This window comes from Amaranthus tricolor, chromosome 3 (genome assembly GCF_026212465.1).
Source record: "Amaranthus tricolor cultivar Red isolate AtriRed21 chromosome 3, ASM2621246v1, whole genome shotgun sequence".
NCBI classification, from domain to species: domain Eukaryota; kingdom Viridiplantae; phylum Streptophyta; class Magnoliopsida; order Caryophyllales; family Amaranthaceae; genus Amaranthus; species Amaranthus tricolor.
Window position 1 is genome coordinate 28,036,948 of NC_080049.1, and position 14,258 is coordinate 28,051,205.

At 35.5% G+C, this 14,258-nt stretch overlaps 2 protein-coding genes across 2 annotated transcripts; both read left to right on the forward strand.

The window, feature by feature from the left end:
* Positions 1 to 1,512: 1,512 nt before the first annotated feature.
* Positions 1,513 to 5,892, forward strand: LOC130807232 (ATP synthase subunit beta, mitochondrial-like). The gene is made up of 9 exons (XM_057672374.1): positions 1,513 to 2,044; positions 3,238 to 3,313; positions 3,406 to 3,494; positions 3,608 to 3,725; positions 3,799 to 3,902; positions 3,990 to 4,148; positions 4,248 to 4,472; positions 4,920 to 5,231; positions 5,389 to 5,892. The coding sequence occupies exons 1-9, from the start codon at positions 1,583 to 1,585 to the stop codon at positions 5,500 to 5,502; spliced, it is 1,659 nt and encodes a 552-aa protein (XP_057528357.1). The 5' UTR covers positions 1,513 to 1,582; the 3' UTR covers positions 5,503 to 5,892.
* An 899-nt stretch (positions 5,893 to 6,791) lies between these two features.
* On the forward strand, positions 6,792 to 14,181 carry LOC130807233 (fruit protein pKIWI502). The gene is made up of 5 exons (XM_057672375.1): positions 6,792 to 7,531; positions 11,076 to 11,175; positions 11,274 to 11,369; positions 11,465 to 11,545; positions 13,839 to 14,181. The coding sequence occupies exons 1-5, from the start codon at positions 6,975 to 6,977 to the stop codon at positions 13,899 to 13,901; spliced, it is 897 nt and encodes a 298-aa protein (XP_057528358.1). The 5' UTR covers positions 6,792 to 6,974; the 3' UTR covers positions 13,902 to 14,181.
* The last annotated feature ends 77 nt before the right edge of the window (positions 14,182 to 14,258 follow it).

A 14,258-nucleotide genomic window follows, 5' to 3' on the forward strand; every position in this document is an offset into this window, starting at 1 on the left:
TAAGAGGGTATTTTCCTAGAACAATATCAACTTTAGTTTATTAACTAATTTACCAATTATTTTTTTCTTATAGTCACGTATAGTTTGATTTTTTAACATGTTAGAGATTTTCTAGGAAAACACCACTTAAAGTTGGTATTATTCATGGTTAATCGATAGTTGGTATTATTGTAGGGAAATTAACAAAGTTTGTATTAATTTTTCCTTTAATTTATCTATATTTCATAATTTTGGGAAATTTCACATGGTAGCATCGAACTTTCATGAAACGCTAGTGGTAGCACTTTTATAAGATTTTTCCACATGTTAGCATTCAATTTATGCACTATCTAACTGTCGTAGCATTTTCCATTAAACTCTTGTCAATTTCCGTTTAATTCACCATTTTGACATTTCCACCCTTATTACGTGTTGGTTGTTGTCTTTATAATTTGTCCTAAATCATTTTTATGCTCTCAAATATCCTCTCAAATGTTGTATCACCTTTTGTCATTTTGAATGAAAACAAAATTATTACAATATTTGAGTGCGTTGATGAATTAAACGGTGAATTAAACGTCGAAATGGTGAATTAAACATTTGAGAGCATAAAAATGGTTTAAGGCAAATTATAAAGACAACAACCAACACTTAATAAGGGTAGAAACGTCGAAATGGTAAATCAAACGGGAGATTGATAATAATTTAACGAAAAATGCTACGGCAGTTAGATAGTGCATAAACTGGATGCTATCATGTAAAAAAATCTTATAAGATTGTTACCATTGACGTTTCATTAAATTTAATTGCTACCATGTAGAATTTTCACATAATCTATCTTCTAATTGCGCATATGTTTTGTTACTCTCCTAATAAAAATTACATTCTCACCATGATAATACACTTATAAAGTTATAATATTATATGTTATTAATTTGTGAGGTTGATTCAGTATAAAAATACACTGTTTTATAAATGAAAATTATTCCAAAGTAGAGAAACTCTGTAAGCTATTTTAGACCATAATAAAATAAAAAAATGAGAATCAAAATATATATTAGTTGGAGTAAGTATTATATTTTACTAAATAAAATTATGAGTTCATTCTCACTAAGCCTTTCAAAATGACATGAAAGCGAGCTAATTTTTTTCTTTCTTTCTTTCTCTTATTTATTTATTTTTATTTAATCATTTACCTTTTGTTTTAAAATGTCTTTATGAAATTATAAACAGACAAAAGTGTCAAAGTGACTTTTTAATTATTGATGGAACAATCTATTTAATTAGTTAGAAGTCATTTAGGCTTTAGAAAAATGACATAAAATTTGGATCTTTATAAATTAAATAAAAATTACGATTAATTTTTATGAAAAACTGACTTTTAATAGATAATTATTTTATAAAGTTGAACTTTTAAATTCTAAATTTTCCTTTTTAAAAAAATTTGGAAACAAAGTGATATAAACCAAAACGTCACCGTTTAAACAAAACCAAAAAAAAAAGAACCCTTCCACCTATATAGACAATTCATACCGTCTTGACCCAAACCCTAGTCCTATTCTCCATCCCCATTTTCTCTCTCCTCTGTTCTCCATCTCCATCAATGGCGTCGCGAAGGTTCATACACTCTTTCGTTCGTTCTCTTCGTCGATCTTCAAGACCGTCTCTCTCTTCTCCCAGACCTTCCTCTTACCAACGTCCTTCATCTCGCGGCTACCTTCTCAACAGAGTCGCTGATTTTGCTACATCTTCTGCGGCTGCTCCCCAGCCTTCTTCTTCTCCGGCTAAATCTGGAAGTGCTGGTTCTGGAAAGATTACCGATGATTTCACCGGCAAAGGTGCAATTGGAAAGGTCTGTCAAGTTATTGGTGCTGTTGTGGATGTTCGATTTGATGAGGGTCTGCCCCCGATCTTGACAGCTCTTGAGGTCCTTGACAATCAAAATCGATTAGTTCTTGAGGTCGCTCAACATTTGGGAGAAAGTATGGTTAGAACTATTGCTATGGATGGTACTGAAGGTCTTGTTCGTGGTCAACCCGTTTTGAATACTGGATCTCCCATTACTGTAAGATCTCATTTTACCTTGAGTAGCTGGAAATCAATTTGTGTTTCAATTAGACTGGCGATCATTTTGTTTTAGGCTTTTGTAGATTTACATTTTCGATTTTGGATCTGATTTTGGATCGTTGGATCTGGTTGCATTTCTGTTGATTTTTAGGTGTTTGTTTTTGACTGGTCGGATTTAGAACTATTATTTCAATCGTATTTTTCTTTGTTTTGAACGAAAATTTAGATATTTGTGTATTTTTATTGTTGATCTGGTTATGAATTTGTCAACTTTCTGCATAAGTGCATAGATATTCGATCAATGAGCGTTGACTGAAGCGTCTTTCTTAATGAAAGGGTGTTTAACATGCTTTAAGCCGTGTTGTTTAGTTCTTTGTAATAGTACCTCCATTCTAATTTACTTGCAATATTTCTAGCTGCACAATACACTACGTTGATCCAAAACAGTGTGGACAATGCAAATGTCCCCAGTATATTATTACGGAGGTAGGGGGTGTATTTTAAAAATGACTGTTGTCCATTATTTTGTTGGCTTTTGGCCATTTGTTGGTTGGCTTTTGGCCATTTTTGTTGGTCATTTGGTAGATGTCTTTTAAGCTAAAATCTTTTCCCATTGACTCTTGGCTCTTTAAAATTTTATCAAATATCTCCTTGACCACCAACAAAAAATTAACTCTATCAGCCGCCGGTCAAATAAGCCAATTTAACCATCCAACGTGAAAAAGCCAATTTCCTTACAGGTCAGTATATGGAATTAAATATTTGCTTTTAGGCTAATAAATGAGTGTTACCTTTTAAGCAAAAGTAGCACAAAGAGAAATAGACTAGGACTATCTATAAAATGAACCTTACTGATCGTACCTAGTCATCATTATGTCAAATATATCATTTTCATAGTTTTTGGTAAATCTACAATGGCTAGTTATCAAAACGATGGGTTTTTCCTAATAGGTTTTTTGCCTCTACCATTGGAAGTCGTGTTAAAAAGAGTTGTATTGCTATGATCAGTCTTTTGGTATAGTTAGCATTCGGACATTGGCTTTCTAATGTGTTTTTATTGCTTTAATTCTTTGAGGATTAGGGTTTTAGTTATGTTGCTTGATCTCGATGTAGTTCAAGTTCAAATTATGCTATTTTTAAAGCATATTTTTCACGATATCTCAATTTGAAAGATGCACATTTTGCTAATAGATTCCTGTTGGAAGAGCTACCCTTGGTCGTATTATGAATGTTATTGGAGAGCCAATTGATGAAAGGGGAGAATTTAGTAAGTTGCTGACGACTTGCCTTTTTGTAAATTATAATGATAGAGTTGTATTGTTAATTGTTGAGATTTGTGGTGACAAATGATGATGGCAGAGACCGACCACTATCTTCCTATTCACAGAGAGGCACCTGCATTTGTTGAACAAGCAACCGAACAGCAGATCCTTGTTACTGGAATTAAGGTGCATTTTTCTGTGAAATTTATATCTCTTCATTGTTCTTTTGTGACATAATGGTGATTTATTGTTTGCAAGAGCCCATTTAAATGTTTCCTGCTTAATTTTGCCATCTCAAGGTTGTTGATCTTCTAGCTCCGTATCAAAGAGGAGGAAAGATTGGGCTGTTTGGAGGTGCTGGTGTCGGTAAAACTGTGCTTATTATGGAACTGATTAACAATGTTGCCAAAGCTCATGGTATCATGCCTTTTCCCTATAGGATCTATCGTTTGAGCTTCACGAGATTCCTAACTGTCAACATCTTGATTAGGTGGTTTCTCTGTGTTCGCTGGAGTTGGTGAGCGTACTCGTGAGGGTAATGACTTATACAGAGAAATGGTTGAGAGTGGTGTCATCAAGCTAGGTGACCAACAGGTCTGTCATGTTTTCACATTCTAGCTGGTTTAATTTGTCTGATGAGTGTTGGGTGTTAGTCACCTTTTGTCGTGCTTTTTGTCTTAGGCTGACAGCAAATGTGCCCTTGTGTACGGTCAAATGAATGAGCCTCCAGGTGCTCGTGCCCGTGTTGGACTTACTGGATTGACAGTTGCTGAGCACTTCCGTGATGCTGAGGGACAAGATGTGCTGCTCTTTATTGACAACATTTTCCGCTTTACCCAAGTATGATTTCTTGTGAAAGAACTTGTTCCATGTCTTATCATTGGCATTTGCTATGGGATGATACTTACAAGTCCTTCTAAACTATTTTTGTCTGATTAGGCCAACTCAGAGGTGTCTGCTTTACTTGGACGTATTCCTTCTGCTGTTGGTTACCAACCAACCTTGGCTACTGACCTTGGAGGTCTCCAAGAGCGTATTACAACTACCAAGAAGGGTTCCATTACTTCTGTCCAGGCTATTTATGTGCCTGCTGATGACTTGACTGATCCTGCTCCTGCCACAACTTTTGCTCACTTGGATGCCACGACTGTGTTGTCCCGACAGGTAACATGAAAGAAAAATAAAATACTTCTGTTTCGATACCATCTTCATTTATTGAATGCTAAATTTTAATTTTAGACCAAGTATTTTCTGTTTTTGGAGGAAAGGAGTTGGATTAGAAACAAGTTAGGGTTAACTCTAGAATCAGAGTTTTAGTTGGGTGAACCACACATGATTTGTTTACTAACCTGAGAAAGGAAGAGACTTTAAGAAGACAATGTCGTGCCAAGTTTGTCTTCCCTTTAGTCTCTTTTGCCAATAAATCTGCTGTCAGATAGGTTCCGTCGGCTTCAAGTGAAGTCTTCTTTGATTCTTGACAGCAACACACCACATCACAAAAACACAATGCCAAAGCCTTGATTATTGATAGATATCAATATTTCACTAGTCTCCTTGCGAATATTCAAGTGTTCAATTCATTTCCATTGATGTACTTTTTTTTCTCCCTAGATTTCTGAGCTTGGTATCTACCCTGCTGTCGACCCTCTTGATTCTACATCTCGTATGCTTTCACCTCACATCTTGGGAGAAGAGCATTACAACACTGCTCGTGGAGTGCAGAAGGTTCTTCAGAACTACAAGAATCTTCAGGATATTATTGCCATTTTGGGTATGGATGAATTGAGTGAAGATGACAAATTGACTGTTGCTCGTGCTCGTAAGATTCAGAGATTCTTAAGTCAGCCCTTCCACGTTGCTGAAGTCTTCACGGGTGCTCCTGGAAAGTATGTGGAATTGAAGGAAAGCATTACTAGTTTCCAGGTAATTTGTTTGACTCATGCAGTAATATTATTGGTTAGATACTATGAAGATGTAGTCTTGCATTCTGTTATTTGCTTGGTTTTGTTAGGTTAGCTTAAACACAGCCATATTTGAGGTTCTCTTTTTCTAATGTTGGCGGTGCTGTGAAATCTTACAGGGTGTCTTGGACGGTAAATACGATGACCTTTCTGAGCAGTCTTTCTACATGGTTGGAGGAATTGAAGAGGTTATTGCCAAGGCTGAGAAGATTGCTAAGGAATCTGCAGCTTAAGGTCTCTGAGATTATCTGTTTTATTTTTTGACTTCTCCTTTGGCCTTTGGCCATGATAATTGCGAAAATAATTTGTAATTGACAATGGCTTTACCAGCTCCCAGAGTTTAGAAGGAATTTTTTGGGAAGCCAAACATATGAACAAAGGTTTTTCCATTGTCCTTTTTTTTTTTTTTTTTTTTTTTTTTTTTTTTTTATCTTTGATGTTCAAGTGTGATGATGATGCTCTATCGAAGCAGATCAGAGTGCGCTAGCCTGCTAGTACAATTCCCTTTCACCCCTCAGCTCCCTTTCATTGAATAATGGGAGCATAAGACAAGGTCACATAACACATGTATATTTATGTTTTTCCTTGATTTATCCAGATTTTATCACAATTCCATTTCTTCAGTTGATTTACTTTCATTGTATCCTGCCTGTTAGCTATTTACGAGACTCTTGGCTGACCTTTGAAAGGGGAATTATGAGTTACTATGGATTAGTGTAAGATGAATAAGATGAAGGTTTTAAGATTAGTGAAACGGCCTGTTTGGTAGTTGCTAACAATTATCAAATGGTAATTTTGGTATGAATACTTCTTGACAATTTAAATAATTATTATATTTGTTTTTCAATAATAATTTTATTTTCTTCACGTAATTCACTATTTGAAAATGTGTTATTTGGTGGTACTGAAAAATTAAAAAAACTCTTATGATTTAAATTATATTACCATACAAATAAACATGGTATAGTACGAATCATAAACCAAATGGTTTTGGTGATTTGTACATTTGTTCCCTAGGAATAGATGAAAGTCAGTTGACAAGAAATAAATAAGGTGTAAAAACAAAAGAGTATAGTTGAGAATTAAGATTTGATTTGCAAAAGAAACCAAGCTAAGTGCAAGATGCCTAGCGAAGAATTTACCATATTGAGTCAATATTATCAGTTAATCAGATTAGTCATTAAAATCAGTTATCATTTTATACTAAAGATTAGTCATTAAAATCAGTTATCATTCGTATACTAAATATTTCTTTGTGATTTAATTTGGGTTTATTTATGTAATCGAGTTGATTTTAAGTTATGTATTTCGAGTGAGTTCAAATCAAGTTTTGTATGTTCACATTAACTTTAACGTAATTTTAAAATCATTTAAAAGCGGTTAAATTTAAATTCGAGTTCAAATATACAAAATCGAATAAATATCAAATCGTCAAGTCTATTTTCTAGCGTCATGACCCATGCTGCTCAAACAGAAATCTAAATGGATATAATCATATAAGCCAAGTAATCAAACAACTCCAATTCTAACCATGCAAAATTTAACCGACTATTATATAAATATCTACTACTTTATCTTCCTCTTTCTTTCTATATCACCTCTCGTCTTTCCAACCGGCGCCGTCTTTAAAATCTTCTCTTGACTTCTTTTCGCCACCTCACCAAACCCCTCTCATATAAAATACATCCCATTTTAATTCCAAAAAATGTCGATTTCTCTCTCTACTAACCTCCACCACTCCCACCCCCATGCGCACCTTACCGTTTCCACCCCTTCCATGTCTATCTTACGCCGTTTAACCCTACCTATCCACCACCATCACCGCCACCAACGCCGACGCTTTCTCTCTCACATCGCCGCCGCTGTTCGTCAAGACACCACCGTTTGGACTCCAACTCCTATCTCTCTCATCGAATCTGCTGCTGAATCTCTCTTCCACGTTTCCATCGACGTCTCGGATGCGCCTGAAATTGCATCCTCTCATACACGCGCCGGACAATACTTGCAACTTAAAGTACCGGATTCTCCTAAGCCTTCTTTCCTTGCTATTGCTTCGCCTCCGTCCCTTGCTGCTGCTCGTGGCGAGTTACAATTCCTTGTGAAGACCGTTGCGGGGTCCACTGCTGAACTTCTTTGTGGGTTGAAGAAAGGTGATGTTGTTGAATTGACCCCTGCTATGGGTAATGGTTTCAATGTTGATCTGATTTCTCCTCCGGAGACTTTTCCTACTATTCTTATTTTCGCCACTGGATCTGGAATCAGGTTTGTGTGTGATTTTATTTTAATTTTTGCTACTGTTTGATGGAATATAGTTGTATAAATTTTTGAGCGAGATAGGGAATTTTCCCCATTTGATGAAATTTTGGGGGTTGCATTTTGTACATCTTTGACAACCAATCAAATGCTAAAAGCCAAGATATGATGAGTAATCCTTGATAGAACTTTTAGTTTTGTCAACAGTGATCACTAATGTCAATTATTGTAATAGCTCAAGGTATTCAAAAGAAGTATCTATGATCCTTTCAACACGATTTTTGTATGTACTTGATATCTTTACACCTTTATGGAGCTTATTAGAGTTTTGAATAACAATTGCAATAATAGTTGTACAGTTTTAAAATCCAAATCCAAATGGATGGGCTTTGTTACATTAATGGTTGTGTAAGTGTCAATCCCATGCGTTGCTTCTTTGACATTATCTGATGCAATGTGATCACGGAGTCCTAAAACATTCACATGACGTTACTACTTTGGATAAGAAGGGATATATTTTCACTGTGGAGGGAAGGGATTTGGAACGTACGGATTTGGAAATGATTCACTCTTCTAATTTTGTTAATAATTCAATCTTTCCCTTTCTTTAAACAAACAAGAGAAACTTTATTATTCTTTTCACTTCCCTTCCTTTCCTTCGTTTCCCACCTAATTTGTCATCTAAGCAAAGTGTTAAGAGTCATGTTGTATTTGAAGTGACCTGTGTTACTTGATGTTTAATGTATCATAATATATTTGAGTGATAGATTCCAAATAATTTAAAGATTTGTTGTCACATGTTATCATTACTTTTTGAATGTGCGCTGCACAGGAGTTTGTTGAAGTTTGTTTTGAAGGATATTACTCATGCTACTGCTAACATATGTGGTTTACATGGAGCTAGGAATACTTAGTTGTACGATACTAATATCCCATTTTCTTATCATATGTTTGCATATTTACACAATGGTGTTTCAGATTATATTTATGTTATGAGCTAAATTCAAATTAACTTTGGGGTATAATCTATTCAGTTATGTGCTCCATTGCCCAACCCATATTAGTGATAAGTACGTGAGGTTTTTTTAGTTGATAACAGAGACGGACAAAATCATGCAAATTCTAGAATTCAAGGATAATAAGAAGTGTAATGAAGTTGGTTTTGCAATGGATGATTGGTAATTTGGTATGTCAAAGATGTGGATAGAGTTGTGTAGAATAAATGATAGAATTATAAGGGTAAAGCTCTTGAATGGAAGAAAAATATTGAATATTAGTGCATATGCACCAATTGTAGCACACACAGTATGTGAAAAAAAACTATGAAGAACTACATGGTTTAAAGAAAAGTCTCTCCTAAACGTATATGTTGTATATTTGTATGTATATGGTGATCTACATAGTCATTTATATTGGACAATCATAAATTCTATGGCTTTGGGAGTATCCATGGTGATCTTAAATGCATAATGGAAAATGAGAAGCAGAATTTATTTTTGCTTGTGCACAAACATATGATTTGCATGGGTTTGAATGATGTAAAAATTGTTCGATGACTTAAGAAGTGGAAAAATGGTAACTATATTGATTACATATTGATTAGGAGAAATGATAGATTAAGCTTCCTTAACTCTATTAAGGTGAATGTCTAGCCACCCAACACAAACTGCCATTACAAGGTTATTGGGCTTTGTCCTACATTAGTTGTATGAGAAACCAATGTGAGTTTTATAGAGCAAATGGGCACTCTCACCTACAAGGCTAGTCTTTAGGGCGAGTTTTCTTGTTTATTCTATAAAAATGGTATTAGAGCCGACTCAGGTTTGGAGTGGTAGCCTATGGGATTGTGACCTGGGTCGTGACCAACGAGGATTCAACTCGGATTGGTGGCCTGGCTTAGCCATGACCATCAAGGACATTGGAACTTATGGATGTTTGAATATAATGGAATGATTTGAGGCTGTTACAAAGTTATGGGATTTTGTCCCACAATGGTTGTATGGTCAACTAATGTGGGGTTTATAGAGTAAATGGGCTCTCTCACCTGTTAGGTTAGTCTTTTGGGTAGGTTCTCTTGTTTATTTTATAATATAAATAGATTCTAAAAGATTAAAATCAAAATGAAGAGAATGCGTCTTGGAGTTACAATTGTTGAAGGCCAAAATGATTCGATTTTTCTACGTTGTTTGGTCACGTGCAAAGGAATCAAAAAAAGGTATTATTTAGGAAAGTGGAAGGTTGAAACTTGGAGGAGCTTCGAAGACGAAAATGTAGATGACAAGAATAATAAATGACTTGAAGACTTAGGATTTATTGGAATATATGATGGTAAATAGAATGAATGAATGAAAGTATATGTAGATGATCATTATAATTTATTTTATTAATTGTAGATTTGTATAAGATAGGGCAAAACAAAGTATAATATTTGTTTGCAATGATTATTTACGTTGATTTTGGGTTCATGTTGCCAACATGATATTGTTGGGATTGAGGTTTTGACATTGTTCTTGCTGTTAACCGATTTTTTCCACATAGTTCTTTTTCTACCATCCAATTTACTTTTGGGCTTAGACTAAAACTCCAGTAGTGCAATCGTCTACCGTTATTACTAGTGCACATTTTGTTCCATCCATTCATGGGATAAAAATTAATGTCGTTCCATAAATAATGACCTTTATAACGGATTTTGAGCTTGTCGTTTTGCAAAACTCTGTTATGTAACCCGTTATTTAAAACCATGGATTAACAACCATTATAAGTTATTCTAACAAATATCTTAATAATTTTTTATTAATAAGGTTCTAAAAGGTTTATCATTAACTTTAATTTATATGTATTTTCTAGAAATATTGAATTACTATGATGAAATGAGTATTTTTCGAGTTAAAATTCAGATTGCGATCGCAAAACGAGTCGTAACACTGCGAGCCAGCGAAGTCCCGTTTTCATGGCATCGCGACCATCAACTGCAATTGCAGCCACATATGTGATCTTTTTGTATGCACCTATCTTCAAGCAAAATAGTCATTTCATCTTGTTTGTCTGCCCCTCCCTGCATCTTTAGTAGATCTTTGTTCTGTCCCTTAGATGTTTGCCCAAATACATGCATCTCAGTCTCAGCGTACATATGGGAAGGATTTTTGATGGTTGCTCCTGATTTATCTTTTTTAATCAGTTTTTCTTTTCCAAATGTTGATTTAATAGGATGTAATGATATTGGGGGAATTAAATTGGTGTAGACTTAATAGGTTGTGTAAGTGTCTGTTTCGTAATTGCTTTCTAAATGGGTACTGCACGTGTTGTGTTCTGCTTTGATCTTGTTAGGACTTGCGTTTTACTTCTGTTGCTTTTTGTTGAATAAATATTTTATCTGTGTTTTTTAGCTTGCTATCCCCCTATGCCAATGGTGATATGACAGCATTCCAGATATCACATTGTTGCATGGTTTTTGTGAATGTTTTTCTTTTTTTGAGGAGCAAGTATTGTATTCCATTTTTGCTACATTCTTATGCTGCTTCTGACTTGTGGTCCTCTTCTTTGTCTTATGCAGCCCGATCCGGTCTCTTATTGAGTCTGGCTTTTGTGCTGACAAGAGGTCAGATGTGCGGCTATATTATGGAGCTAGAAATTTGCGAAGGATGGCTTACCAGGTGGATTAGTGTGTTACTTTCTTGGGCTGATAAATTAACTAGAAATCATCTATTGTTTCTTGCCAACTCTTTTCTTATGCTTTGTCTTCTTTATACAGGATAGGTTTAAAGATTGGGAGTCTTCTGGTGTTAAGATTTTTCCGGTATTGTCTAAGCCAGATGAGGAATGGTCTGGTGAAACTGGTTATGTTCAGGTACTGTTGAAATTGAGTTGGCACTTCTGTCGGGCTTTTCAAGGGTATGTTTTGTAATCTTATTTTGACTTTTCGTTTTTGGGGTGATGGAACAGGCTGCTTTTTCTAGATCCAAAAACATCGTAAGCCCAAATTCTACTGGCGCTGTACTATGTGGACATAAGCAAATGGCAGAGGTAATTTATCTGTATTTGTTGGATTAGCTACTTCTCATTATTCTTGGGAGTTGAGCATATGTGTTATAGGATTTTTGAATTTCTTTGTAGTTCAATCAGTTATTTCTAATTGTGAACGATCTCTTGTTACAAGAGTAAGGGTGCATACATTTGACCTCCAAACTCCGTCTAGGTGGGAGTTACTTATGGCTCACTTGGCCTTGGGGTACTGACGTGATTTTTATATGCTTTTCACTTTGCTCAACTATCTGGACACCAACATATTGGTTTCTAAGGGAACGAAGAATTTTATGAATTCATGTCGATCTTTTCCGTGTTGATTGGATTAGGGAATAAGTTTAGTAGAAGCTAAAATGAAAGACAGTAGTCTCTACTAGAAAGTACCTGTAGTTTTAATTTAGCAGGCTTCTTGCTGTGGATCTACTGGCTAACTGAATACTATCATCCTCCACCGAAATGTATCGAGCCTCTAGATTTTTGCCTTTGTATCCAACGGTAAATTCTTCACAATCAACTATATTGGAATGAATGTTTGAGATCTAATTATCCGGAGATATAGAGATACAAAATTTTATTGGCTTGACCACTTGTGAAATCCTCCACTACCACACCTGCATCTTCCATGACATCCTTGGCGCTTCTCATGTAATCTCTCTTTCTAATTCCATGTTTCTCACTTTAATCTGTTTTAGTTGTTTTTGCTGAACCCATATCATTGGAATCAAGGTTTTGACATTGTTAGGGCACTGGTATCTGATTACATGTTTCTCACTTTCCTGCTCATTACATGCTTCTCAGTTTCCAGTGCTTTTATCCGCACCAGAGACTCAATAACATCCCCCAAATCTACCCTTCATGATAACCTTTTGAACCGCCTTTAATCGTGTTCCTTAAAAAACATATTGTAATTGAACTGAGCTTCCTTCTCTAGCATTGACATCTTCGATGGCTATCATTTTCTCCAGATCCGAAATAAGACCAATTTGCAACATTTCTGGAACAGCCTTACCTTTCTTGTCTCGGCGTGAAGGTTCCAGAGCCCTCGTATTCTTGCTAGTTCTTCATGTGACCACTGTGCTGTCTAATCCACTCGCAACCTAGTTGACAATCAAACTTAGCTAGTGGTGAATATAATTACAAAATATTAATAAAAAACCATATAAACAAAAATTAAATAATTGTGATGGGGTTGCAAGCAAAGTATTTTGGCAAAGGTCTCGACGGACACAATCACATGAATCCGCGAGCAAAAATATGACTTACGATGAACTCAAAATGAAAGGTTGTCGACTACGTTCGTCACATGATTCAGCGACCGTGTCTGCGATGAAAACCAACAGACTAAATTCCGTCGCTATATCTTCGTTCTTTTGTAGTATAAGAATTTGTTAATCTTATTCTTCTTTCAATTGGAGCTTACTTCTGAAAGACGCGAGGTTTTCTAAGACGTTAAGGGTCACTACTCACAAGAGCGTAAGCATCAGGCAAAAGCGCTAGCCTTTAGTGTGATGCACCTTAAAATTTAGAATAAAATAGATCTTTAATGCCCTAGAAAAATCCATTAAGTAGAAAACAAAGAAAAGAAGAGAAGATGAATTAAGGAGAAAGGCCACATTAATGGGCTCTTCAAAGGTTAAGACCAAAAGGTGCTTTAAGGTGTCCTAAAATGCTCGCCTTAGTTTCTGCAAGGCGTTTTTGGAATTGCCTCGCCCAGCCCGCCCAAGGCGCCTAGCCCATCTCCTGCCAAGGCGCTTTTCTTTGGCGAAGATGAAACTAAGAATGCTGAAAACCTATATATGTTAGATTGAAAGACTACTAACGAGTCATTGCCTTTGTTGACAAAAGCCATACTAAAAAGTATTAATATTCAGTAAATGTTTGTAGATTTATTTGGAGCTGATAATCTAGTTTGTAGTCAAATTGTAGGTAGATCAGCTGTGGAGTGTGGAGGGGAACAACCGTGATTGTGTGTGTGGAAGGTGCTTTTTAGTGTTTTTGTCGTTCCCTTTTGAGTCTACTTTCTAGTGTGGGGAAGAGAGTTGATTCTTCTGTGTTGTCATCGTTTTTTGGGGGACATCAATTAGTTGTATTAGATCAAGGACAAGTTTCAAGAAGTTAAAATAAGGCTAGGGCGTTGGTTTTTCCATTCTCATTGAACGAGAAGAATTCATTCTCCCATACATAAATTTCCCTTCATGTTATAGAGCTTCTTGTTGAGATTCGGGAATTAATCGGTGATTATCCTATTGTATTGAAGTAGATATTCATGTAACATATGCATGGTTTTTTGCAGGAAATCACTTCGATCTTGACAGAAGATGGGGTTTCAATTGACAAAATATTGAAAAACTTCTAACATCACAAGTCAGAGTTCCTTCTTGTCTTATCTGTTTAGGGAAGCTTTTATTTTTCCCATCCATTCATTAGACTGTTGGCTGAGCATCGAGTCCTCTCAGCTCGGAACAGTAAAATAATTTTGATGTAAAATAAATGTAAAAGATTTCAAGATTAGCAATTGTTCTGAAATTTTGACATAAATTATTTGTAAGAATAATGTAACGAGGTTTGGCTGGCTCAAAGTTTTGGCCCGTGCATAATATATATAGGCTGATGACTATGAGGATTACAATTTACAAGGTTGGATATGCAACCACTTTAAACAATTAATATTAGTACCAATGTCTATGATTTCTGGTATACTCTTAAGGGCAAC

Excerpts from the sequence above, each read along its gene's own strand:
- LOC130807232 (XM_057672374.1), top strand. The coding sequence starts at position 1,583 with ATGGCGTCGCGAAGGTTCATACACTCTTTCGTTCGTTCTCTTCGTCGA. Across the intron at positions 3,726-3,798 it reads CAATGTTGCCAAAGCTCATG|GTGGTTTCTCTGTGTTCGCT; the intron begins GTATCATGCCTT and ends CATCTTGATTAG. Across the intron at positions 4,473-4,919 it reads CGACTGTGTTGTCCCGACAG|ATTTCTGAGCTTGGTATCTA; the intron begins GTAACATGAAAG and ends TTTTCTCCCTAG.
- LOC130807233 (XM_057672375.1), top strand. The coding sequence starts at position 6,975 with ATGTCGATTTCTCTCTCTACTAACCTCCACCACTCCCACCCCCATGCG. Across the intron at positions 11,176-11,273 it reads TGCGAAGGATGGCTTACCAG|GATAGGTTTAAAGATTGGGA; the intron begins GTGGATTAGTGT and ends TTCTTTATACAG. Across the intron at positions 11,370-11,464 it reads GTGAAACTGGTTATGTTCAG|GCTGCTTTTTCTAGATCCAA; the intron begins GTACTGTTGAAA and ends GTGATGGAACAG.